The sequence below is a fragment of the Cavia porcellus genome, unplaced genomic scaffold (assembly GCF_034190915.1).
Source record: "Cavia porcellus strain 051 isolate PalLab524CR breed Dunkin Hartley unplaced genomic scaffold, mCavPor4.1 scaffold_1, whole genome shotgun sequence".
In the NCBI taxonomy this organism is placed as follows: Eukaryota; Metazoa; Chordata; class Mammalia; order Rodentia; family Caviidae; genus Cavia; species Cavia porcellus.
In genome coordinates this window covers 81655599-81681776 of record NW_026947484.1, presented here as the reverse complement: position 1 = coordinate 81681776, position 26178 = coordinate 81655599, and the positions used below count along the sequence as shown (strand labels likewise).

At 34.8% G+C, this 26178-nt stretch overlaps 1 protein-coding gene across 4 annotated transcripts in view; it reads left to right on the top strand.

Annotated features, from left to right (window-relative positions):
* Positions 1 to 26178, top strand: part of Brd10 (bromodomain containing 10) — an 88977-nt gene that overhangs the window by 14695 nt on the left and 48104 nt on the right. For 2 of the 4 annotated variants that reach the window (XM_063250833.1, XM_063250827.1), the window contains exon 2: positions 9425 to 9625. The exons of 1 other annotated variant lie outside the window; for it this stretch is intronic. In XM_063250833.1, coding sequence (XP_063106903.1) covers positions 9425 to 9625 — 201 coding nt within the window. Of the gene's footprint in view, positions 1 to 3507; positions 3645 to 9424; positions 9626 to 26178 lie in introns of those variants that run through there. One more of the 4 variants, XM_063250844.1, reaches the window with a different exon arrangement.

The following is a 26178-nucleotide window of genomic DNA, read 5'->3' as shown; positions in this document are numbered from 1 at the left end:
TTTTCAACAAAACCCAACACCCCTTCATATAAAAAAAAATTACCCTGAAGAAAACAGGTATAGAACGACCATACCTGAGTATGATGAAAGCTATTTATGGCAAACCAAGAGCTGAAATAATAATAAATGAAAAAAATTGGGGCTGGGGATTTAGCTCAGCCTCACAAGTGCCTGCCTAGCAAGCACAAAGTCGTGAGTTTGATTCCCCGGTACCAAAAATAAAGTGTTTCCTCTAAAATCAGAAACAAGACAGGGATGTCTGCTATAATTGCTTCTATTCAAAACAGTACTTGAAACATTAGTTGGAACAGGCAAGAGAAAGAAGTAAAAGGAAGAATTCAAATTATTATATAAGAAAGGAAGAACTCAAATTATTATTTATGGATGACATGATCTGCATAGAAGACCCAAATTCCACCAAAAAACTCTTGGAATTAGTAACCCATTTCAGCAATGTAGCAGGATAAAAGATCAACACAGCAAAGTCATTTAGCATTTGTGTATACCAATAATGTACTAATTGAGAAGGAAATTATGAAAACAGTACAATCCACAGTAGCTTGAAGAAAAATGAAATGCCTAGGAATTAACCTAACCAAGGACGTAAAAGACCTCTCTGAAGAAAACTACATACTCTGAAAAAGAAAATTGAGGGAAGGTATCAGGAAATGGAAAGATACCAACTTCTCCTGAATAGACAGATCGATATTGAATGTACTTCCCAAACTGTTACACAGATTCAATGCAGTGCCAATCAAAATACAACAGCATATTTTACAGAACTAGAGAAAACCATTTTAAAATTCATATGGAGCCAAAAGAGATTAAAGAGTAGCAAAAGCAATTTGGGGCAAAAAGAACAAAGTAGGAGGCGTAGAAATACATGACTTCAAGCTATAGTACAAAGCAATAGTAATAAAAATGGCATGGTACTGGAATAGAAACAGACATGTGGATCAGTGGAGCAGAAATGAGGACATAGAAACCTCACTAAACACATTCAACTATCTGATCCAAGAACACAAAAAAATTAATACTGCCTGAAGTTAAAGACTGAGTCAAAAAATAGCAAGAGAAAGGAGCAGATACTTTCACATAGGAAAAAATGCAAATAGTCAACAAATATATTTAAAAAATTTCCACATCTCTGGCCATTAGAGAAATGCAAATTAAAACAATGCTAAGAGCTGGCTTTAGCCCAGCGGTTCCTTTGAGTCTGGCTTCCCAACTGCCGGGGCAGATTGGTCCGGTGGTTCAAGACCCGCGGGCACTTTCCATCTTACTCCAGAAAGAATGGCAATCATTAAGAAATCAGCTTTCCCCTAGCACCTTGCAGAGTGTACCCTAGCTGGATGCGCCACTTTCTGTGAACTCTACAAGGCCCTAGGAGACCCTCAAGCTTCACAATGGATTGGAAAATGGCGGCGAGCTAGGGGATCGAGCGAAGAATCTCTCCAGAGAATTCAAACTCAAAGATAAAAAAAGACAGCATGGAGAGGACCAAACAAATCGATAGCGATTCTTATTAACCAAGACAGTACAATTGGAGGATTTAAAGTCGTGCTGAGACCGGAGGCTACAAATCCCGCGCCCTTAAATCAACAAACAGACTCGTGGACCCAGCACGAAAAGCTGAGTTGCTTTTGGAGACCGCGGGAAACTGAGACCCAGATCGAGACTCCAAGTAGCAGCCAGTTCTGCACCGCTGCACCAGAGCGGATGTACAAAGCTCTGGCGATTCAAATCTAAACGGTGCACAGAAATCTGACCGGTCAGCGCTGAGCCGCGAGTGGGGGAAAAGTGGACAGCTTGGTGTGCGGCGGTCCCGGAACGAGGACTTGCACCGGACCCTGGTGAGTACAGAAAACCCCGCCGCTGCTGGGTTTGACCAGAGAACAGCTGGCCCGCCACCACGGGGAAATCAATAACACAGAATCTGGTGCAGACATATTAGCCTGGCGGCAGAAATCGCAGCTTAGTGACATCACCAGGTCGCCCTGTAGGGAGGGCTGGTGGAAGACATCTTAAGTCCTGGCAGAGCCTGATTACTTGTTGGCTTCAGCTCCACACAGAGAACTTAGTGGGAGCCATCTTTGTTTTGGGCAGATCTGCTTTTCTGGTGCACCTATCACAGAGAGGTTTGGAAGAGAACGACTGGGACCTGGGCAGAATCCTGTGCCATTACCCAGCTGCTTTTGATTCAAAGAGAACTGGCAGGAGCTACTGGGGCTAAACCAAGCCTCTGCTTGGGGCCCAATAAGCAGATACAAAATAGTCACAACTCAGTGACAACCAGAAAGTACAGCCTAATTTATGAACTAACTGACACAGAGGCTAGAGTCTAGACTGTACCGCCCCTACATCCCAGCCTTCCCCAGATAACAGCAAATTGGGGAGGAAAGCAAAAACTCAAGCCAGCACGCTTCTGAAAGGCCCTAAGCAATTCGGGGAGGGCCAGAGAACTCCAGGACAGTCTGAAAGAAACCAGAAACATGACAAGAGATAAAAATAAAAAAAAAAAACCTCCAGCTGTTCAACAGGAGAAATTAAACCCAAGAGAACTAAACACTGAAGAGAACAAGCACAGTAACCATCCTCTACTCGACACAGCATCAGCCGAAATTAAAAAGTACTTACATGATCTCATAGAGGAATTTAAAGATGTACTCCTGATCCAAGTGAGCCAAGATATAAAGAGATTAATTAAAGAAATGACAAGCCCTGCCCAAGAGAACACAGATGGAAGAACTGAGGAAATCAGAAAAGAAAGAGAAGCATCTGAAGAAGAATTTAAGCATAACTTAGAATACATGAAACAGATCCAAAGAGAATATCAGGAAACTCAGAACTCCATTGAATATTGGCAAAATGCCTTGACAGAAACTAAAGACAACCTTCTGAAACTTGAAGAGAGATTTAGGGCTTATGAACGTGAAAGAAAAAGCCTCTTAAAAATAACAAGGAACCAGAAAGAAGCAATTCTAAAACTGGAAGATGATAAAAAGATACATAACCTAAGGATAAAGAATGTGAGTGAGGAAGCAGGAACATCCAAAAATGAAATACAAAAAATATTCACAGAGATATTAAAGCAAAATTTCCCACGTATAGCAAAAAGAAATGATATCCAGATAAAAGAAGCATACAGAACGCCAGCTACCTACAACCAAAACAGATCTACACCTAGGCATATAATAATCGAGATCCCAGAAATCCACCAAAAAAACAGAATATTAAAAGCAGCCAGAGAAAGGATGCAGGTTACCTATAACGGGAAATCTATCAAAATAACAGCAGACTTATCATCACAAACTCTTAAGTCAAGAAGGGAGTGGGGAGAAATATTCCAAGTCCTGAAGGAAAAAAATATGCAACCTAAGTTCATATATCCGTCAAAACTCTCTCTAAAAATTAATGAAGAAATAAAATACTTTCAAGACAAGGAGGAACTGTGGGAGTTCGTGGCCACCAATCCAACCCTACAGAGAGCGCTGAAGGACATTACAGAGAAAGAGAGGAAGAGATATCAGGATTACAGCTACAGTGGCAGAGAAGCCTCAGTGAACGGGGCAGACCATGGAATGAGGGAATAAGGTGGACAAATTATAGCAGAAAAGTGGAGTAGCAGACATGAGGCAGAGACGGTAAGCTAGTCTTTAGTAGAGACAGCTCTGAAACTATATTTAAAAAAAAAAAAAAAGCAGAGGTCATTGCTAATGGTGTATAACGATTTAAAAGACACAGTAGTCCTAGTGACATATTTAGATTGAATTAAATTTGTTCTGGTCTGTCCACTCATATCAGATTTGAGGACACAGACCTCTAGAACCAAAAATAGCAGGTTATACCACGGCAACTATCCTTACTTTCCTATTGACTTAGGCTGAAATTCTGTATTACTTACATTGTCTTACTATGACTGATCTTAATTGTATCTGAATCATAAGACTATTGGTTGGCCTTGACTGATCCTATTAGAAATCGGTATGCGTGTTAGAATCAACCCTAAAAGTAGAGGAAACTACTCTGAGCATGACAAGATGTAAAGGATATCCATACTGGTATGAATCAGTAACAGCTCTCAAATACTACAATGCAGTCAAAGATAAGTTTTTATAAAAATAGGTGATAGTATGTTTAACTATAATAAGCCAGTGTTGTCGACAAATCTATTGAAAATAACAAGAGAAAACATAGTAGCTACGGAAGATCATTTATATTATAGTTTTATAAGTCCTATCCATTGCATGATTATCTAGGAAATTGTTTCGTTGTCTTGTTATGACTTGGTTTTCCCTATAATACAGAGAGGATAGGAACAAATACTCTGAGGAAGAAACCTGAAAAACCCGAGGCTTATTTTGTAGCATTATAATATAAATTCTAGCAATCTATTGCTTGCTGATTAAAATGACTCTGGACTGGTTTCTTCAGCTCAACTTCAGCATATGCAGAGATGGGGACGGCTATCACAAAGAGAATGAGAGATGCGATGGTAGTTGGTATTGTCTTCCCTAATTTGGAACTTGAGGACCTAAAAAGATTCCATCATCCTGTAATGATTTGATTAGTTCTATAATATGCAATAAGTATAGAAAGTGGGTGAAGTTAGGGACAACTATTTGTAAGAAGCTAGATAGATAAGGTAGATCTCCAGTGGACTTGCTTTGAAATCTGTATTTCTTTAAATTGTTTTTTTATTTTTTTTTTTTAAATGTTCTGTTCTGTTTTGATATGGTTAACCTTATCCTCTTAGAGATGTAAAACAAATAGGTGGGACTGATAATCATATTACAGAGCTTTTGTTCGGCCATAGAGCAGAATGGTTTGTAGGGTCATTTTTTTTTGAATGTCATTCTATATACTTTAATTCTATAACCTGAACAGCCATTTCGAAGATGACAATTTGTAACTTATCAACTGGCAATTTCTTACCTTTTGTTTGTCTGTAATTTAGAATTATTTCTACCCTTTTTTTTTTAATTTCCATGTATTTTTTTTCGTTTCCTTTTCTTTAAATTAAAAAAAAAAAAACAATCATTAAGAAATCAAGCAATAACAAATGCTGGCATGCCTGTAATGAAAAAGGAGTCCTCCTCCATTGTTGGAGTAATTTAATGCCCTCCTGTAATGTTGGAGGAATGTAAACTAGTACAATCATGGAAATCAGTATGAAGATTTCTCAAAGAACTAAAATTTTAAATTCCACATGACCAGCTATTCGCCTGCTAGGTGCCTTCCCCAAAGAATTTAAGACATCATACCATTGTGATGCATACTAATGTTTATATCTGCACACTTTGTAGTTGCTAAATCCCCAAAACAGCCTGTATCAGCAGGCAAGTACATAAAATACAGTGTCGATATGTAGTGGAATGTACTCAACTATAAACAATGACAAATTTACAACTCCTACAGGACACCTGGAAAATCCAATATTGAGTGAAATGAACCAGACTCATGAGCTTAAATACTCTATGGGATCTCTCATTTGAGTGAGGCAGAGCCCAAAGAGAGTAACAAAGGGTAGATAAAAGGGGACAAAGGGATGGATCTCTTTCAATAGGGAAGTGGTCCAGGGGGAAAAAACGGGAGGAAGAAGGGAAGGGGGGAAATAAATAGAATGAAGATATGTAGAACAGAACAATTTCACATCTAAAGCATCTCAATTTCTGCTTAAAGCCTCTTTCTTTTCCTATGTCTAGGTGAATTCTATTCGTTTGAGACCCAGCTCAAATATCATTTCTTCAGTGAAGCCTAATACAGATTAATTGCTTTTTTCCTTGTGCTCCTTGATTATTTGTTTATAATATTTCAAAATATAACAAAATATTATATGTTAGGATGACTCTCCATCTGGATTGTTATTCCATGAGGGCAGAGAACATGTCTTATTTACCATTACAGCTTTCAGATTTGGAGCATATATAACAATTTTAAGTTTTGAATTAATAAATGATAATCATATAATAACTAATATTGCCATATTAAGTGCGGATTTCTGTTTTATTCTTTAGTTAAGCAAAGTTGTCATCTCATCAGGAAAATTTCTTGGCCCATCTCTGCTCTCAGTATAGATTAGGTGTATCCATTGTTTTAAGTTCTGATTGTTATTGTCTTACATCAAAGCCTTTTAAACTAAGAAATACAGGACACATATATGAAGTGAGATGGAGATAACTGTCAGTTTTCACTTCCCATCCCTTAGTTTTCAGCATCTCTTAATTTGACTTCCAAGTTAAAAGGTGACATTTGACTTTCTTAGATTTGGTGAAGGATTATGTATTGGAAAATGCTGGGATTAAACTTGTTTTATGTTGCAGAAATCCAAATGTTAGAAAAAAAGACTATTTTCTTTTGATTTAGCAAATATATAACATTAAATAACTTAGGTTGGACTTGTTTATTTAATAGAATAATTTCAGGCTTCTAGTTCTCAGGGAAAAACTTACATTATATATACAGTTTTACCAATTTGTTACTGCCTCTAACAAATTCTTCTGTACTACCAAGTTATTTTTCAGTTGCTTATCTGCCAGTAACAAAAAAGATTATGACAAACATAATAAATTACATGTATTGTTAGTATCAATGATTATGCAGCTTAGTTTTGTTGACATAAATCTTTACTTATAAGAAATAATTGGATATGTATAAGTATATAGTCTTTTTTATTTTAGATTTGCTAATGTGCATTTAATCACCAAAGGACTGAAAATGTCTGGGCTTTTATTCTGTAATATTTCTAAGACTGTGTCCATTAAATGCCAACAAAAAGAAAGAAGTCTTGACAGAACAGGAGAAGTGACACAAACCTCATGATCAGGTTGACTTAAATATTGTTCCTGGCGTATATCCTAGTCCATGCTCTAGCTGTTTCTGGGGCTTGGGCTTCATGAGTCTTCATGGACTGTTCTATTAATGATTTGCTAATGGGTCATCTGGGTTAGATGCACTTAACAAAGCTTGGATCCATAGCAGAACTGTGAGGATCTGCAGTGCTTGTGACCATTTATCTTTTAAAATATCTAAACATATTCTGCTCAACTTTTTTACATTAGGATGATAAATTTGGGTCATGAAATGTACTTTAGGTGCTGCCATTCGGTATTCTGGCAGAAATAGTTCAAGTTTAAAAGTCCCTCCTTCAAAGAGGGGGAATCCTGAGGACTAGCTGAAAATAACTAACTTTGCTCTTATCAGGTTCTGCTTTAATCCCAGGACCTGACGCCAGCAGTCTCTGGGTTTCCTCATCTGGTTCTGCTTTAATCCCAGGAACCTGTTCTGCCAGCAGATGCTGGGTTTCCTTGATGATCTTGCAGGGCAGCCCACCCCCGAGTGTGGCCTCTAGTCACATCTCCAGCTCCACAGTTGTACAGTGTATGTTATGTACATATTAAAAATATGTTCATAATAAAGCTTAATCACAGTTGACAAACTGACTTGGAAAAAGACTACTGATTTGTCTAATGTTATATGAGAATTTTTCTTCTTACACACTTTTCCTAACACAGAGTAATAAAATTCTTTTTAAATATTTATATGTTGATGAGAAACAGCAGTTAGTTCATTTTTTAAAATTATAAATGATAAATACCAAGTTTATAAATTTTTATTTTTGATGGGTAATAAGGGATGTTTCTTGCTAGTATTTGTTCTGAGACAATCCTATTTTGAAAAGTAACTTAAAGCTTTGTCTTATCTACTTAGGAGACTGAAGTTGAAAAGTAAAATGTCATTCCTGATTTATTACATGACAGCCATGTGACTTGTTTCTTTTAACTTTCCTTATTCTCAATACTCTATACTTACTGAGTTATTGCTGATTTTTTATGTATACAGTGACCTTTGGTGTCATAATTTTTTTAACGTATTGTTGTTTGTTAAAGCTGCTTTAGTAGTATTGATGAAGAAGTAATTAAAGTTACAGAGCAAGTTAGGTTATGTGGTATGAACAAGATTCAGTTTAAGGAATTTGAGTACACCTATTCAATATGTGTTATTGCTAGTCAGCTAGTTTCCTTGGGCCACGATTTGTTATTCCCATTCTATTTAGCCATCATGTAATTAAATATTATTATGCATTAATATATCACATCCTGAAACAGTATACTAGATTAGCCCAATTCCTCAGTACTACTAGAAAACCAGTAAAGTTCTTAACCTACTTACAGTTGAATCAGTTACATTATTATCTCTTTATAACAGAAAAAGTATAATAGTGCATGGTACCTAGAAGACAGTGAGTGTAAGATTATTATATAGTTATTCTAATTTAGAGTCATAACTTACTATGGATATAGTCAAAGGAGGGAAATGTTTGATTGTGTTTTATACAAAGGGATTATATTTCAGGGAACTTTTAGCCAATAGGGAAGCAGGAACATACAAGGTCAGCATTTATCTCATATAAATTCTTATACAGTATGTTAATTGCTTTCTTTGACTACTCAATTTTGTTATTGTAGAAACAATATATATAAAACTTTTAGAGATTCTGGCATATTTTGTAAAGATAGAAGAATGATATTTTCCTTGACATTTTTTGTAATTAATTTTCGTATAATAGATGCAAATTTAGAAGTCAGAACTTAGACTAGCATTTAAAACTGCAAGATTAATATGATACTTCTTTTTCCAGTGATTTTAATCAGTTATTTCAAATTAATCAAGGGACTCACGGATAATTAAGCCAATTGTTAAGGGACTGATTTTCATAATTTTTTAAAGAACTAGATTTGTATCTCATTATATTAATAAGAATATTGTAGAGTAAGGAGACATTTGTGTATAACTGAGAAGAAACTCTAGATTCCTAGATTCCTTTACAGTTCGTTAGGTTTCCAAATTTCAACCTGCAATTATATATCATAAATTTTGCCCAAAATGTTTTTGTATTATTGTACATTTTCTTAAACTGATATATCTTAAACTGGTAGTAGATATATCACAAACAATAAATTCTTTTCTATTGAAGAAGTAATGTTTTTTTTTGTTGTTTTGTTTTTTTTAATTTTTGAGACAGTGTCTTACCATGGAGTTCAGGCTAGCGTTGAACTCATGTACCTCAGGCTGGCTTTGAACTCATTGTGATCCTCTTGGCTTAACCTCCAAAGTGCTGAGATTACAAGTGTTATTGCCATGCCCAACTTGGCAAAAACTGATACTTTCAACCTTAATTTTAATGTTTCATTTATTTTTTTAAATGTAAAAAGCTACTGTCAATCAGATGAAATTCATCACAAGAATAGAGCAAGTTAGAAAGTATGTGGGGAAGATAAAAATTTGGAGCATGGCTAAGTAAGACTTAACTGATCATTTTTTATGCAATTAACAGAAAGTGTTCATCTTAAGATGCTGGTGAAAAGGGTTGACTGCTTACCCAGAATATTTGACCTTGTAAATTGACTTATTCTTCTCTAAGGCACTTGAGAGAAAAGACAACGATAGCAGTTACATCTAGAGGCTATTATGGATTGGAGGATGAGAAGGGGACTGCATGTACTTCAACGAGGCGTCGGTCAACACCTCGAAGTTTGGCAGGCTTGACAAGCGGAGTTTTTGAGTCTGTAATGGTTCAAGTTTTGAGACAGGAAGAACAGCTGAGAGCAAAAGAAGAAAAAAGGTAATTGTTAAAAAAAAATAAGTTTCATGATGTTCAGATTTCTAGGAATTACTTTCTAAAGAGTATTTGTGTAACTTTTATGAACCCATATCAAATTTCAGAGCCCATTTTAGTATTCCAAAATGCATTGTCACTTAAGTGTGAATTCATAATGAAATATCACAGTGAAATTTGTTTAAAAATATGTTTTAAATTTTCAAACTAATTATCTTGATGTATTATACTACAGTAATTCTTATAAAAGATTTCAATATTTCTTCTAGATTTTTAGAAATAGTATCAAGGAAATTTTAAATCAGAAATTTTTTTGTAGACTTAGTTTTAAATAAATCACCGATTTTGAAAATAGAAATTCCAGAGATTATGTAGTTAGTAAACGACATATAAATTCATCTCTGCCGTTTCCTCCATTGGTGTGTGTTTCTGCGCAGTAGTACTTATTTTGGACTCACTGGGAAAATGTTTAAGTTCAGTTAGTTGTACCTTGCAGGGTCTGGGAGCATAAAATGATGAGGCCAAAATAGCATTTTATCTACCACAAAAGGAAATTAGAGTCCAGAGAATAAGTAAAACTCAAATTTCTATACCTGACTTACGAATTTTTATACCAAATTAAATCTCACGCTACGTTAGGAGTGATTGCTGATGTAATCAGGACTTGCTAATGCTAAAAGAATTTATAGTATGTTACTCTTCTTACAGTAAAAATTAATTTGCTTTGATATTTGTAGGATTAAAATTCAGACTATCATCCTTTTTATAGCAGTGATTAATATAAAAATCTATTTTGAAATACTTTTCTTTCCTTGAATAGAGCCCCTGCTATAGGAAAGGAGAAGGTTAAAATAAAAAGCAATACAAATTAACTTGACATTTATATAATAGATGAAATGGGGAGCATTAAAACACAAAAGGGAAAGTTCATAGGAAGAAACTGTAGTAGACTAGAACTCCAATACTGGTCACCAGAAAATAGGGAGAAATGAGATTGTTCTTTGAAGAATTAACAAGACTTGGTACCTTCTTTGACATAAGGAGAACAAAGGAAGAAACAAACTGATAGTATTAGTAATAGAAGATAAAGAATAGTTAACATTTGCTGAGCTTATTTGCCAGATTTAGCTTTAAACATCTTATATGTATTCAGTGTTTTCCCAAGGCACAGAGATGAACTAATTTACCCAAGGTCTGGTATTTTTGAGTGACACAGTTGGGAATTGTGGCTATACATCTTGTGCTTCTGAGTAGTACACAGTCCTTGTGATATGTAAAACAGAACAGTAAAGAAAATAAAACTGTAAGATGTGATTCCAGGTGGCAGAAAGAGCAGTTTAAATAAGAGGTTTACAATAGTGGTGGAAAATTTAAGATCCAAGTAGGAATGGGTACTGTGAAGTTAGAAATATGACTAATTTTTTTCTCTAACCCTTAATGTATATATTTGTGCACCTTGACTTCAAATAAACATAAAAGAATAAACCAAGGGAGAAAAATTCTCTACTAAATGTGTCTTGGCAACAGTAATAATTTAATAGAGTAATATACTCAAGGTATCTTCTGAGGCATCATGTTAACTTTTGGGGGGGCTGGTACCAGGTATTGAACCGATGGTGTTTGCACTGAGCTGTATCCCTGGCTCTTTTGTTTAATTATAAAATTTTTAAACGTGAAGCAAAGAATAAATAAGATTCTGGGTGGAGGGAGCTGGGAGTGAATGGAGAGGAAGTACAAAGGATCAAGATGTGATATGTATCCTAATTCTTTTTGATGAATGTGTTTATTATGTTTCTCAAATATTATTAATAAAAGAAAAGGGGAGAAAAAATAAGATAATAAGCCCTCATTCCCATAACCCAGCTTTTTTTTTTTTTTTTTTTTTTTTTTTTTTTTTTTTTTTGTCTTTTTGAGACAAGGTTTCAAGATGTAGTTCAGGCTGGCCTTGAACTCACTTTGTAACCCAGGTTGGCCTCTTACTTGGAGCGATCTTCCTGCAGCCTCCTAAGTGTGGCAACCCAGAAATTTTTAAAGAAATTAAAGTTCCAACAATATACAATATTATAACCATTGTCAAATTCCTATCATCTTGATTTGTAAACCTAAATCAGTCAAAACAAGATGGTGAAAGCAATACAGAGTTTCAAATCAAGTTAATAGGAAATCAAAGTGGGTTACTATAATATATCCTGCTATTTTTATTTATTTTTCCCTTAATTAAAAGGATAAAAATGAAAAAGTAGATAATAAAAAGGAGATTGAGATAAAAAAGAGGGCATAACAACAAAACAGCGCAGGTCAAAACATAGCCATTTAAGCAAAATAGTTTCACCACAAGATAATCTCGACATAATAGTAGTTACCATAGTGTCTCTTCCCTTAAAATCTTTGGGTATAACTTCGTATATTGTAGCATCAAGCATATCAAGACACTATAAAACCATTCAAGAGAATGACAGTATTACAGGGTATTTAGAATCAACTAACAGAAAATGAACAGTGGTTTCTGTATAATCTCCTTGTCTATAAAAGTTTTTGTTTATATTGTCACATATAATAAAATCCAATAAGATACAACATGTTAAAACCGATGGAAACAGAAGAACAAAAGCTTGATGGGACTTCAAAACAAGAGGATATTAAATCAGCACTACCTATTATGATGTCTTGTTTTCTCCAAGATGGCTGTTCCTACCATCCAACCTTCTCTGCCTCATTTCTGTTGAGCAATTTTTCTGTCTTCATTTCGCTTTCTGCTCCATTCGTTGTGGCTGCTCTGCCACTGTTTCTGGAAACTTGGTATTTTTCATTTTTAGAATATCCTGCAGTAATTTCTGTAGAGTTGAATTGGTGGTTACAAATTCCCCTAGTTCCTCTTTATCCTGGAAGCACCTTGTTTCTCCATCAATTTCTAGGAACAGTTGTACAGGATATATCAATCTTGGCTAGAGGTTATTATCTTTCAAAGCTTGAATTATTTCCCCCCACGCTCTTTGTGATTTGATGGTTTGTGCCGAGAAGTCTGCTGTAATTCTGATGGGCGTTCCCTTGTAAGTGATCTGTTTCTTGTCTTTGACGGCTTTTAATATTTTGTCCTTATATTGGATTTCTGGAATTTTGATTATTATATGCCTGGGTGTAGCTCTGTTTGGGTTGTAGGTGGCTGGGGGCCTGTATGCCTCATACATCTGAGTATCTTTACCTTTTGCTAATTTAGGGAAATTCTCCTGGATTATTTCTGTGAATAGCTTTTGTAGTTCATTTGTTTGTGTCCCTACTTCTTCTTTTATGTTCTTAATTCTTAATTTATAGATCCTCTTATCATCTTCTAGTCTTGGTATTATTGCTGTTTGTTTTCTTGTTATTTTTAAGAAGTTTTTCATTTCATGCTCCCACCTTACAAATCTGTCCTCCAGTTCTGATAATCTATCCTTAGTTTCTTTCAAGCTGTTATGCCAGCTTTCAATAGAGTTTTTAGTTTCCTGGTAATCTCTTTGAACCTGCTTCATGTATTCTATGTTTTCTCTATTTTCTTCATCAAACAATTCTCCCCTTTTTTTCTGTTCTTGCAGTCCACCATCTGTTTTTTCTTGGGTGGTGCTTAGCATTTCTCTAACTGTTCTACTTATTTCTTGCTTTATTTCATTAAATACTTCATTTTTGAACTCGTCTATGAGGCTCCGGAGATACCGCTTTATGTCTATAGGTGCCATGTTGGATATTGCATGTTTTCTGTCTTCATTCTCTTTTGCATTTACCTTTCCTGCATCAGTGTTCTCAGGATGAGGGACTGAGGACCCTCTCTTGTTGCTCCCTTTTCCCATACATTTTGTTCCTTCCATACAAGCGTATGTAGGAGGCCCAGTTTTTTGTTTTTTTTGTTTTCTTTTGTCTTTGTCAGTCACAGTTTGTTTGAATTGCGCTGGCTAGGTGTTCCTGCCCACTGCAGTTTAACTAGGGAGAAACAGACCTGGGCAGCCTCTGCTGGGCCCGCCCCTCCAGGTCAACTTACTGAATGCTTCACTGCTAGGGTGCACCGCCAGGCTCAGGGACCTGATTTGGGCCAGCCCACTGGATCCCAGTCCACGGCGTCACCAGGCCAAGCGCTCCCCACCACTCCTGCTTGAGAGGGGAATATGCGACTAAAGTCACTACAGGGCCCTGTTCCGACTAGTCTGCTCGTTCCCACAATGTCCTCTGTTGGAGCCTCCTAGTCTATGAAAGGGTCCCCATTTCTCTCACTCACCACAGGTCGATGCAGGGCTCCCTGCCAGTACTGCTCTCAACGCCGTATGGTTCGCTGATTCCAGCTATCAGAGCTTTCGCACATCTTTCCCCCCCGCCTTGCGGATTGGGACCCAGTATCGGCAGCAGGAAATTCAAACCGTGGCTTCCAATGGTGCATGATCCAGCCTCCTCACTGAGACTCTATCTGTTCCTGTTACAGCATCAGGATTGCATTTCCAGTTGGTTTCTCTCAGTTTAGTTCGTTCCTGGGTCAGCAGGGTAGATCTTCCCTCACGTAGGACTCCTCACACGGCAACTCTCCTGGATTCTAAACTGGTAATGTCAGAGAGCCACTGTGGCTGCTGCTACCCATCCGCAATGTTCTACCGGAAGTCCCCATAGGCTGCCTTTTTATTTTCAGTTCAAGACCTAGAAATTTTTATTTTATTTTTATTTATTTATTTATTTTAGTACTGAGAATTGATACCAGAGCTTTGACCATTTAGGCAAATGCTCTATCACTGAACTGCATCCCTTTTGAGAAAAACTTAGCAATATTTGAAGTTCAGCTTAGCAATATTTAAAATATTTTGTGCTCTTTGTAACCTGTATAAGAAATAAGAAATTTAAGGTTATGAAATTTTTATTTCCCCTAAATTTTCTAATGTTCAGAGTTTTGTTTTGTTTTGTTTAAGCTTGAGTTTTCTAGTTATCCTTTTGAAGTTAATTTTGTGTGTGATGTGAAGCAGGGATAAAGATCAAGCCTGAGAGAATTTTGATTAAGATTACATAGATATTATCAATTAATTTCTGGAGAATTTAATTTCCATCAACAGTGTTTAGTATTTTGTAGTATAAACAATTTTAATATTTGATTAACTTTTACTATGTTTGTCATGTTTTGGTATAATTATAAATCACTTAAATTTTAATATATAATTATTTATTGCTTATATATATGAATATAATTTTTAGTATAATGATCTTTTAGTACATGTGCTGCCAAAGTAAATATATGACCTTTTAATCTATTTCTTCCCTGAGTTTTGTCAGATTTTGCTTCATATAATTTGAAGTTCTACTGTTAGATATAGACAAACTTAAGATTCATATTTTTTTAATATGGATTTTTTTTTATCCCTGGTAGTATTTCTTACATTTTAAAATATTCTCGATTTTGGTGGCCTACACCAACCTTGTACATTCTTTTTCCTTGTCACACTTATTTAACACCGATGGTCTGGGACTAGATTCCATCATCTATCCTGGAAGGTGCCATTTATGAAAAACAGCAGTGAGAGTAGCACTAATCTATTATTTATTTTACTAGTAGTAAATAATAACTTGAGATGGTACACATGACGGCAGCATCACACTTCAACTGTGTCATAGCCCTTCCAGGCTCCTGAGCTAATAGAATGTATAAGTGATAACATTATCTAATTTGCTCCCATGTCTAAGAGTGAGCCAGTTCGTGCTAATCTTGGTCAACTAAGCAAGTTCTATACATTTTCAGTTTTTATTATGACCTCTGAAAGCCTGAAAAAATTAGCTTTTTTATCCATTTATGTGTCTGAAATCTCCATTTAATGAATAAATAGTTTCCATGTTACTAGTATATAGTAGCCAAAGGTTGCTTTTAGTGCTGTAGGCCAAAATAAGTCCATGAAAGTTTTTTTTATATACTCCAACTTCTTTCATTTTCTTCCCCAAGCTCTACTTTCTTACCTCTGCAGAAACATGTAATACTTTTCTCTCTGAGTATTTTATTGTTAATCTTTTATTTATCCATTGCCTTCAGGATTCTAAGTTTTTTTTCTTGGACTCTTTTCCCCTCTTTGATGCTTACTGCTTTGTGTCTGTTCTAGTACTTATTATTCCTTAATATAACTTGAGCATCTTTTATAAAATATAAACTTCAGAATATTCCAGATTCTGAAACATTTTGAGCTCTGACATGACATGCAAATGGAAAATTCTATACTTGATTGAATTTTTATTCAAAATTTACAAACCTAAGTAGTGTGCACTCAAAACATAGATACATTAAAAATATTGTATAAAAATACCTTCATTATATATAAATTATATATGAAACAAATGAATTTCATGTATAGACTGAGGTCCGATCCCCAGTAATATATCATTATATATGCAAATATTCCAAAATCCATACACTTCTTCTCCTAGACATTTCAGATAAGGATAATCAACCTATAGTATAATCTTACTCCTTTTGGGAAAAATAAAATGTTATGCATTCTGATTTTTAAAATATAAATTTTCCATAAACACTATTATATTTTCAATTGTATGTGAAATCAGCTAAAGAGAATTTCCAGATTTCAAGTATAAAATACCTTTCTAGTCAGCAAATGATTTTGCAGTGAGTTTATAGTGAGGATTGATTATGCCAAGTTTGTTCAAAAGCAATTTTGTATGGTAAATAAAAGCACTTTTTTTGATGGGTGGTAGTCTGACATATGCAGAATTCTACAAAAGACTTTTAAACAAACCTTGAATTAAATTACAATTTTATGGGAAATAATTCAACAACCTTGTCTATAGGTTAACAACAAAACTTTGAAGAAGTTTTCTACATTTTCAATATATAAAGTGTAGAGAAGCTCAATTTTATATGCAGTATCTAATTCTGAAAAACAGGATTTTTAAATTACCTTGATAATTTTCTTTAGCATATGAAACAATGATTTAAGAATTAGTTAGCCAGGCATACTGGTACATGCCTGTAATCCCAGCACTCAGGAAGCTGAGACAAGAGAATCATTGCAAATTGAAGACCAATCTGTGCCACAAAATGAGCTCAAGGCAAGCCTGAACTGCATAACAAGACCCTGCCTCAAAAAGTCAAAATAAAGAGAATTGTTTTATTGTACTTTAAGTCTTTAGTACTGTTTAGACTTTCAATGAGTCAATAGTGTCATTCTATTTCAGCTTTAAGCCAGTGCATCAGAATCATCTATTTTAAGTTTGAACAATTTCTTCTCGTAATTATTTGCACACTTCTAAATGAATGTTTGTTTTGCTATTTTTTTTTTCATTCTAGTATTATCTGTTAACCTCTAGTGGTGAAAAATGATTCCACTGATCAAGAATTTGCATACTCTATTTTTTTCTAAGTTTCGATCGCCTCTGCTTCATTCATATTATTTTAAAGAGAATAAAGCCAAATAAAACAGAATAGAATCAAACAAAACAATGAACATGGTATGGGACTTCAAAAACAAGATAAAAGGAAATCAATAATGGCTACCATAATTCTTCTTGTTATCTTCAAAATAACTGCCCATACCATCAGACAATAAAACAAAACAGAACAGAATAAAAGCAATCAAAACAAAACAATGAAAGCAATTAAGGATTTCAAAACAAGATAATAGCAAAATAACAATGGCTACCATAATGCCTCTTGTTGTTTTCAAAGTAACTGCCTATACCATCAGACATAATACAATCAAACAAAACAAAATAGAATAAAATCAATCAACAATCAAAGCAATACAGGGCTTCAAAACAAGATAATAAGAAATCAATAATAGCTAACATCATATATTTTGTTATCTTTGAAATAGATATTGAATATCTATTGCCATCAAATATAATAAAATCAAACAACAAAATAAAGCCGAACTAAACAGCAGTAAAAATAATACAGGTTTCAAAACACTCTAATAAATTAACAGTGGTCACTGCCTTCTCTTTTTAGACATTTCCTCTCCTTTCACAGTATCTATTGTGCATTGTGGATCCCACTAACTCCTTTAGTTTTGTTTTGTTTGTTTGTTTTTTACTATGGAGACAACACAATATTCACCCATGAGCATGATCTCAAGTTGTATCCATTTGCCTACAAAGCCTCAATGTTATCTTTCTTTATAGCCGAGTAGGTTTCCATTGTATAAAAATGCCATGTCTTTCTTATCCATTCTGTAGTTGATGGGCAAGCTAACCCTACTTGTTTCTGATGCCCTGTAAGAGCATTGTTTTCTTTCCTTGACTTTGTGAATTTTCTTTTGAGTTAAATGTGTATCTTGTATAAAGCATATTGATGGAACCTGTCTCCTGATCCACTCTACTTGTGTTTCTTTCTAATGGTGAATTGAGATCATTTACATTAATGGTCATGGCCAGCATGCACCAGTTCGTCTCTACCATGTTATTTTCCTGTCATTGGCTCCCTACTTTTCCTTCCATTTAATTGTCTACCCAGCTCAGTGATCCCCCTCTGCCACTTGCGAGGTAGGCACTTAGGCCACTAAGCTAAATCCCTGGCCCCTTTCTCTCTAGAATGTCTTTCAGTATTCTTTCTAAGTTAGGTTTGTGGTCATGAATTCCTTTGGTCATTCTTTGTCATGGAAATGTCTTGTTTTTCCATTAATTCTGAAAGATAGTTTTACAGGATATATCATTTTGGATTGGAAATTTTCTTCTTTCAGGACTTGAAATACTTCACTCCAGCCTCTTGACTTGATAGTTTGTGTTGAGATGTCTGTCATGATTTTGATGAGTTTTCCTTTATAGGTGATCAGTTTCTTTTCTCTAACAGCTTTTAATATTCTGTTCCAGTGTTGAATTTCTGAGATCTTGATTATTATATGTCTGAGTGTAGATTTATTTTGGTTATGGCTAGCTGGAGTGCTGTATGCCTCACTTATCTGAGTGTCACATCCTTTCCCATACTAGGGAAGTTTTCTGTTATTACTTCTGTAAATAGGCTTTTAATGCCATTTGTGTTGACCCATACTTTTTCTCTTGCATCTGTTGTTTTTCATGTCTGTTTTTCTTTGCATTGTCTTGCAGCCATTGAATTGTTATTACTTGGTTCCTTGTTATTTTAAGATATCTTTCCTTTTGTGATTGCAAGCTACAAACCTATCTTCAAGGTTTGAAAGTCTATCTTCAGTTTCTTTGAAGCACTTTTGCCAGCTTCCAATGGAGTTTTTGAATCTGTTTCATGTATTCTAAGTCTTTTTTAAAGGTTCTTTTTTTTTTTTTTTTTGGTACCAGAGATTGAACTCATGACCTCACGCTTGACAGGCAAGCGCTTATGTTACTGAGCTAAATCCTTGGCCCTCTAAATGTTTTTCATATTGGTCATTCAAGGTTTCCCTCATTTTCCTATGCTCCTCTGTTTTTTTAAAATCTGTTTTCTTTAGAGATTCTTAGGAATTCTTTTATTATGTTTTCCATTTCTTCTTTTATCTGAGATGATATTTCTGTTCAAATTTCTTTTATAGCCTCATGAAGTTGTTTTTCTACTTCAGTTGCCATCACTTCAGAAACTTCAGGTATGCAACTCCTGATCTCTTCCGTGTTTATATCTCCTGGACTTACTCTGCTTATGTTGAGCCAGAAACTGCCTTCTGTTTCTTTGTCTTATCATATTCCTGAGTTCTTCTAGACAAGTGAGTAGTGAGTGCCAGGCACGCCCCACTTTGGCTACAATTTCTCCAGAGCATGACTGTTTGGTTCTCCTGGCCAGTAGTAGCTATGTGTATCTGATGGTGACCATTGCTTGCCATTGTGCGGGGCTGGCAGCTGCTTTTTTCAGCCTATGCTGGCTCCCCAGTGGTGGCTAGAGTGTGCGTGGGGATTGCACTGGTCACTGCCTCCTGGACCTGGGCTGGTTACTGCCCAGAGGCTTCCATTGGCTTGAGGGTCTCCCAGTGTCTTTCCTATGCATCCCACAGCCAGTAGAAGTTACAGAAGAAGGCAGGATAACTAGTTTGGAAGCTCTTGGTGACACGCTCAGGACTTGCACTATTGCACCATGGCACAGGAAGATCCTTCCTTCTATTGCTAACAATTCAACTCATTTTTTTTACTCCCTAGATGATATTACTATTTTTGTTAACAAAAATTACTATTTTTGTTAATTTATATTTATCCATGTGATATATTTTCAGTCCTTCTTGCATCTTAGAATTTCTTCCAGTGGACACTTTTTTCCTCTTTAAGTATGTACTATAGGAGTATTTGCTCCTTTTCAGTTTGGCTAGTTTCTGCTTTTTTTTTTTTCCCCCTATACCAAGAGTGGAACTCAGGACTGTATCCTTGCTGGGCAGGCACATGTGCCTTTGAGCTATATCCCTGGCCACAATTTGTCTAGTTTCTTTCACTGTATTTAAATTTGTTAATCTTTTCTTCTGTCATATATAATCAGTCATTAACTCTATTCGTTGTGTTTTATGTCAAATGTTGTTATTTCATCTCTAAGTATTTAATTTGGATCTTTTTTATCTTCTGAGTTAAGTGAACTTTTGATTGTATGAAATAATCTTTTTGTTTGCTAATTTAACATGTCTGTGTTCATTTTGGTTGATTTATTTTTCATCATGAATTATGTGTTTCTTTTCCATTGTTATGACTGGTAGTCTTGATTTAGATACCAAGTATTATAAATTTCACCTTGATAAATGCTGAGTATTTTTGTTTTCCTATAAATCCTGAATTTTTTTACCTGAAAATACAGTTGTTACTTGAAAATGGTGTGATAATTTTGGATCTTCTATAATTTGTTACTTGAGTCCAGCGCAATTTTTAGCCTAGATTTAATTATTCTATACTACTAAGACAAGGTCTTCTTGAGTATTTTACTGAATGTCCTTTGAATTATGAGTCCAGTTTATCAATGTGGTTGGGGAAACAGGCACTGTTTTCCTTAATCTTTTAAATGTTCTTCCCCTGTCTAGCCTTGGGTTGTCTCTTTAAATGCATGCACTATGCAATACTCTAAACACTGCACCTTTTGTGCACCTTTTTCCTCTACTAGGCCTTCAGATTCTAACTGCCTTGGCTTCTCTGAACTCCTCAATTCCAGTCTGTGGCATTTTCTCTTTCTGCATCCTGGTCTAGAAACTCTCTTGAGGCAATAATAAATGGGGACATTTGGTAAACTTTCCTTGTCTGTTTCTTTTCTCTTATTGCTGTCCTTTGCTTGATGTTTAGGCAATAATAAATGGGGATATATATTTTACCAGACTTTTACTTGTTGGTTCAAGGGAGAGTATAAGTTTAAGTCAATCATGGATAGAAGCAGAAGACATTTTAAAGGTTATTTTAGTCTAGTTGAAAATGCTTTAATGTACTTTCATCTATAAATGATAATTTAAGTTTTACAATTCTAGTTTGACAATGACATTAGCGCAATACTTTAAAGATACTGTTACTAATGTTTTATTTTGATGCTATTAATAATTCGTGTCCCAGTTTGTTATTTCTGTATATGTAATCTATTTCCCCTCAACTAGCTTGTAAATTTTTTGGTTTGATTTTAGTTTGTAAAATTTCCCAATGTTTTATTATCATATATCCTGTGGGAACTTTAATTTTCATTATCTTGGGTTTCCTGAATTCAGGATTTATGCCCATCAGTTCTGGAAAATTCTCAGCCATTAAGTCTCGAAATTTTTTTTTATTGCTTCCTTACTACCTCTCTTATCTATTATTTTCTGGAGTATCACTTGATTGTATGTTAGATTTAATCAGTCCTCCTTTAGTTTTGTGTTCCAGATCTGTCTTTTTAGCATGAATTCTCTGAAACATAGCTCTTCATTTTTTTTTATGTACAATCACCAATTGACCCATCCATAGAGTTTTTACTTTTGTGATTATTTCTATAAATTCTTTCTCAAATCTGTCTAAATCATTCTGGTAATTTCTTATTTAATTACTTCCTTTTTTGCTTCTTTAAATATTTGTTTTATATTTCATTTCTAATACTTTTATTAATTGAAATTACTTAGGCACATTCTTGCAATGAAGTCTTTAGGGACCTTGGTTTTCTGTTTGGGGAAGATTTTAATTATGTACTTTCATTTAGCACATACAAAACTTATTCAGTTTTTATGTGGCTCATGTCTGTTAATTTGTGTTTTTCAAAAAAGTTCATTTCATTTAAATTGTTCAGATAAAATTATTTAGAATATCTTTATGTTTTTATACGTACATATATATGTGATCTATGGAATTTACTCATCTTTATTTCTGGTATTGGTAATATATGCGTGCGTGCGTGCATGCCTATGTGTGTGTGTGTGTGTGTGTGTGTGTGTGTGTGTGTTTCCTTGATCAGACTTGGCGAGGATTTATCAGTTTTATTAATGTTTTCAGAAAACTAACTTTTGAGTTGAGTGCATTTATTTATTTTACTGATTAAATGTCTTTTCCAGTTTCTTTTAATGAACACATATATTTGATTTTCAGCTTTTCTTTTCTAAATATACTTTTTCACCAATATTTTTATCTATCTTTTTTATGAGCCATTCTAATAAGTACGAAGTAATACCTCATTGTGGTTTTTTTAAAATTTTATTTAAAGAGAAAAAAAGCAAAACAGTAAAAAGGGTAGCAACAATACAGAATTTTAAAAAATAAACACTAGTTGATAAATTACATACTGTAATCTTAGAAATAGTTGTTCAAGTTACAAAATTAAAGCATACAAAGTAGACATTCAAACAGTGAGACTGCAAACAGTTCAGTTCAATGATCCAACAAAAACTTATGCAGTTATATCCTTTAGAGCACTTTCTTTTCCTCTTTTTACAGTAGCAGTTACACATTTTGGGTTTTATTACTCCTACAGTTCTTATTACTTTATATGCTAGAGACACATTATGATTCTTATTAATTTCACTTATGAAGATAGTCTCAAGTTGCCTCCATTTCAATATGAAGGCCTCAAGATCATCCTTTTTACAGCTGAGTAATATTCCATTGTATAAAAATACCACATCTTTTTCATCCACTCTGCACTTGATGGGCATTTTGGTTGTTTCCAAGATTTAGCTATTACGAATTGTGTTGCTATGAACATAGGTGCACATATATCACTGTGACATGACCTTTTCAGGTTTTCTGGGAAAATACCCAGGTGGGAATAGCTGGGTTGAATAGAACTTCCAATCCTAATCTTCTGAGAAATCTCCATGGTGTTTTCTGTAGTGGCTTCGCCAGTCTACTCCCACCAACAATGGAACAGTGATCCTCCCCCCCCCCCCCCCCGCAGCCTCGCCAACATCCAACATTTGTTATTGGTTGTTTTCTTGATGGCAGCTATTCTTTCCAGAGTGAGATGAAATCTCAATGCTGTTTTAGTTCGCATTTCTTGAATGACCAGTGATGGTAAATATTTCTTCATGTATTTATTTGTCATTTGTATATCTTCATTTGAGAACTGAGTATTCATCTCAGATGCCCATTTTTGGAGAGGGTTTTTGAATCTGGGGGGGGGCTTGATGTTTTTCAATTCTTTATATGTTTTGGATATAAGTCCTTTGTCTGGAGGGTTGCTGGCTATAATTCTTTCCCATTCTGTGGGTTTTCTTTTCACTCTATTGGTGATTTCTTTTGAAGTGCAGAAATTTTTCAATAATATGAGATCCCACTTGTTGATTCTTTAAAGTGTTTCCTGTGCAGTTTGCATTTTGTTCATGAAGTTTCTATCTACCTCTATGTCTCCAAGACTTCTACCTACCTTGTCTTCCAGTGGATTTAATGTTTCTATTTTAATATTTAGGTCTTTGATCCATTTAGACTTTAGTTTTGTGCATGGTGATAGGAATGGATCTAGTTTCAGTCCTCAGCATGTGGAGAGCAAATTTTTCCAGCACCATATTATTAAAGAGGCTATCCTTCTTCCAGTGAACATATTTGGCCCCTTTATCAAAGATAAGATTGCTGAGTGTCTTTGTAGTTGTGTTTGCATCTTCTAATCTGTTCCATTGATCCTCAGGTCTATTTCTTTGCCAGTACTATGCTGATTTTATCACTGTGACTTTGTAGTACAGTTTTAAGTTAGGAACTGAGATGCCTCCTGCCTTGCCTTTGTTGCCCAGAATTGCCTTTGCTATTCTAGGTCTTTTTGTTTCCAAATGAATTTTAGGAGTGTTTTCTCTAGATCTTTTGAGGTATGTCAATGGTATTTTGATTGGTATTGCATTAAATCTGTGTAACAGTTTTGGGTGTATGACCATTTTCACAGTGTTGGGTCTTCCTAGCCAAGAGCAAGGAATATCCTTCCATTTTCTAATATCCTCTTCAATCTCCTTTTTTAGCGTAGCATAATTTTCAGCATATAAGTCTTTTACATTCTTGGTTAGGTGATTCCTAAGTATTTCATTTTCTTAGATGCTATTGTGAAAGGTGATATTTCCATAATTTCTCTCTTGGTGAGTTTTTTTGTGTGTGTGTACAGAAATGCTATTGGTTTTTGAGCACTGACTTTATATCCAGCTACCCTGTAGCTAGTAGTCTTTTAATGGAGTTTTTGGGTCTTCTATATAGATTATCATATCATCTGCAAATAGTGATAGTTTAACTTCTTCCTTTCCTATCTTTATTCCTTTTATTTCTGTCTCTTGTCTGATTGCCCTGGCTAGTATTTCCAGAACTATATTGAATAGGAGTGGCAATAGTGGACATCCTTGTCTTGTTCCTGATTTCAGAGTGAAAGCTTTCAGTTTTTGTCCATTTAATATAATGTTGGCTGTTGGTTTGTCATAGATGACCCTTATGAGATTGAGATAGGCACCATGTATTCTGAGTTTATGAAGGGTTTTTATCATGAACATGTGTTGGACTTTATCAAAAAGTTTTTCCTGCATCTATGATGATCATGTGGTTTTTGTTTTTGGCTCTGTTGATGTGGTGTATTACATTTATTAATTTGCATATGTTAAACCATTCCTTTATTCCTGGAATGAATCCCACTTGGTCATGACGTATAATCTTCTTGATGTTTTCTGCATTCTATTTGCCAATATTTTATTGAGAATCTTTGCATCAATGTTCATTAGTAAGATTGGCCCATAGTTCTCCTTTTTGGCTGGGTCTTTCTCTGGTTTTGGTATCAGAGTAATACTTGCCTCCAGGAATGATTTAGGGAGGATTGATTGCTTTTCAATTTCATTGAAGAGTCTAAGGAGTATTGGCATCAAATCTTCTCTAAATGTCTTGTAGAATACAGTCGTGAATCCATCAGGACCTGGGCTTTTCTTTGTTGGGAATTATGTTTTTAATTATGTTTTCAATTTCAGTAGCTGATCTTGGTTGAGCTTTGGTAGCTCATATGTTTCTAGAAATCTGTCCATTTCCTCTGTGTTTTCCACTCTATGTAAGTAGAGATTTTCAAAGTAGGTATTCATGATCTTTTGAGTTTCCATGAGATCTGTAGTAATTTCCCCCTTTTCAGTCCTTATTGCATGAATTTCGTTTTTTTCTTTCTTTTTATTGATAAGGTTAGCTAGAGGTTTGTCAATTTTGTTTAGTCTCTCAAAAAAACCAGCTTTTTTGTACATTAATTCTTTGAATTTTTTTTAGCTTCAATTGCATTGATTTCTACTCTAATCTTTACAGTTTCCTCTCTTCTATGAGCTTGGGGTTTAACTTGTTCTTCTTTTTTTAGAAGTTTGAAATGAAGCATTAGGTTGTCTGTGCTCATTCTGTTTTCTTGATATGACAATTTATTGCTATATATTTCCCTCTTAAGACCACTTTCATTGCATCCCACAGAATGCAATATGTTGTTTCTGAATTTTCACTGAATTGTAGGTATTGCTTTATTTCTTCTTTAATTTCATCTGTAGCCCAGTGGTAGTTCAGAAAGTTGTTACTTAATTTCCATGTATTTATGAAGGTTTTGCCATTTCTTTTGCCATTAGTTTCTAATTTCAGTGCACTATGGTCAGATATTATGCATTTACTTAAGAATGTAGATACCTAATTGAAAAAACAACTATTGTGAAGATAACGAGATATACTGTGGTACCTATTACTGTTATGCTGATAACTCACTGTGCAGTTCTGTACCAATTTCACTACACCTTCTAAATTAGCTTTATTCCATCTTGTGCTGTTATATTTTACTACCTTCAAAATAATAAAAAAATTTTAAAAAAGAATGTTTTATGGGATAATATATGGTCTATTTTGGAGAATGTCCTATGTGCAGCTGAGAAGAATGTGTATTCTGATGTGGTTGGGTGGAACACTTTGTAGATATCGACTAAGTCCAATTGCTCACAGGTATGATTCACTTCTATCATTTCTTTGCTGACTTTTTGTCTAGTTGATCTGTCTCTTTGTGACAGTGGGTTATTAAGGTCCCTTTTTATAATTGTGTTCTCGTGTTTTTGGTTTTTCATGTCCATTAGTATTTGTCTTATATAGCTGGGTGCTCCTGTATTTAGTGCATATATATTTATAATTGTTAGTTCTTCCTCTTGAGTTTTTCCACTAATGAGTATATAGTGATCTTCTTTATCTCTTTTAATCATTTTAAGTTTGAAGTTCAATATTGTCTACAAATA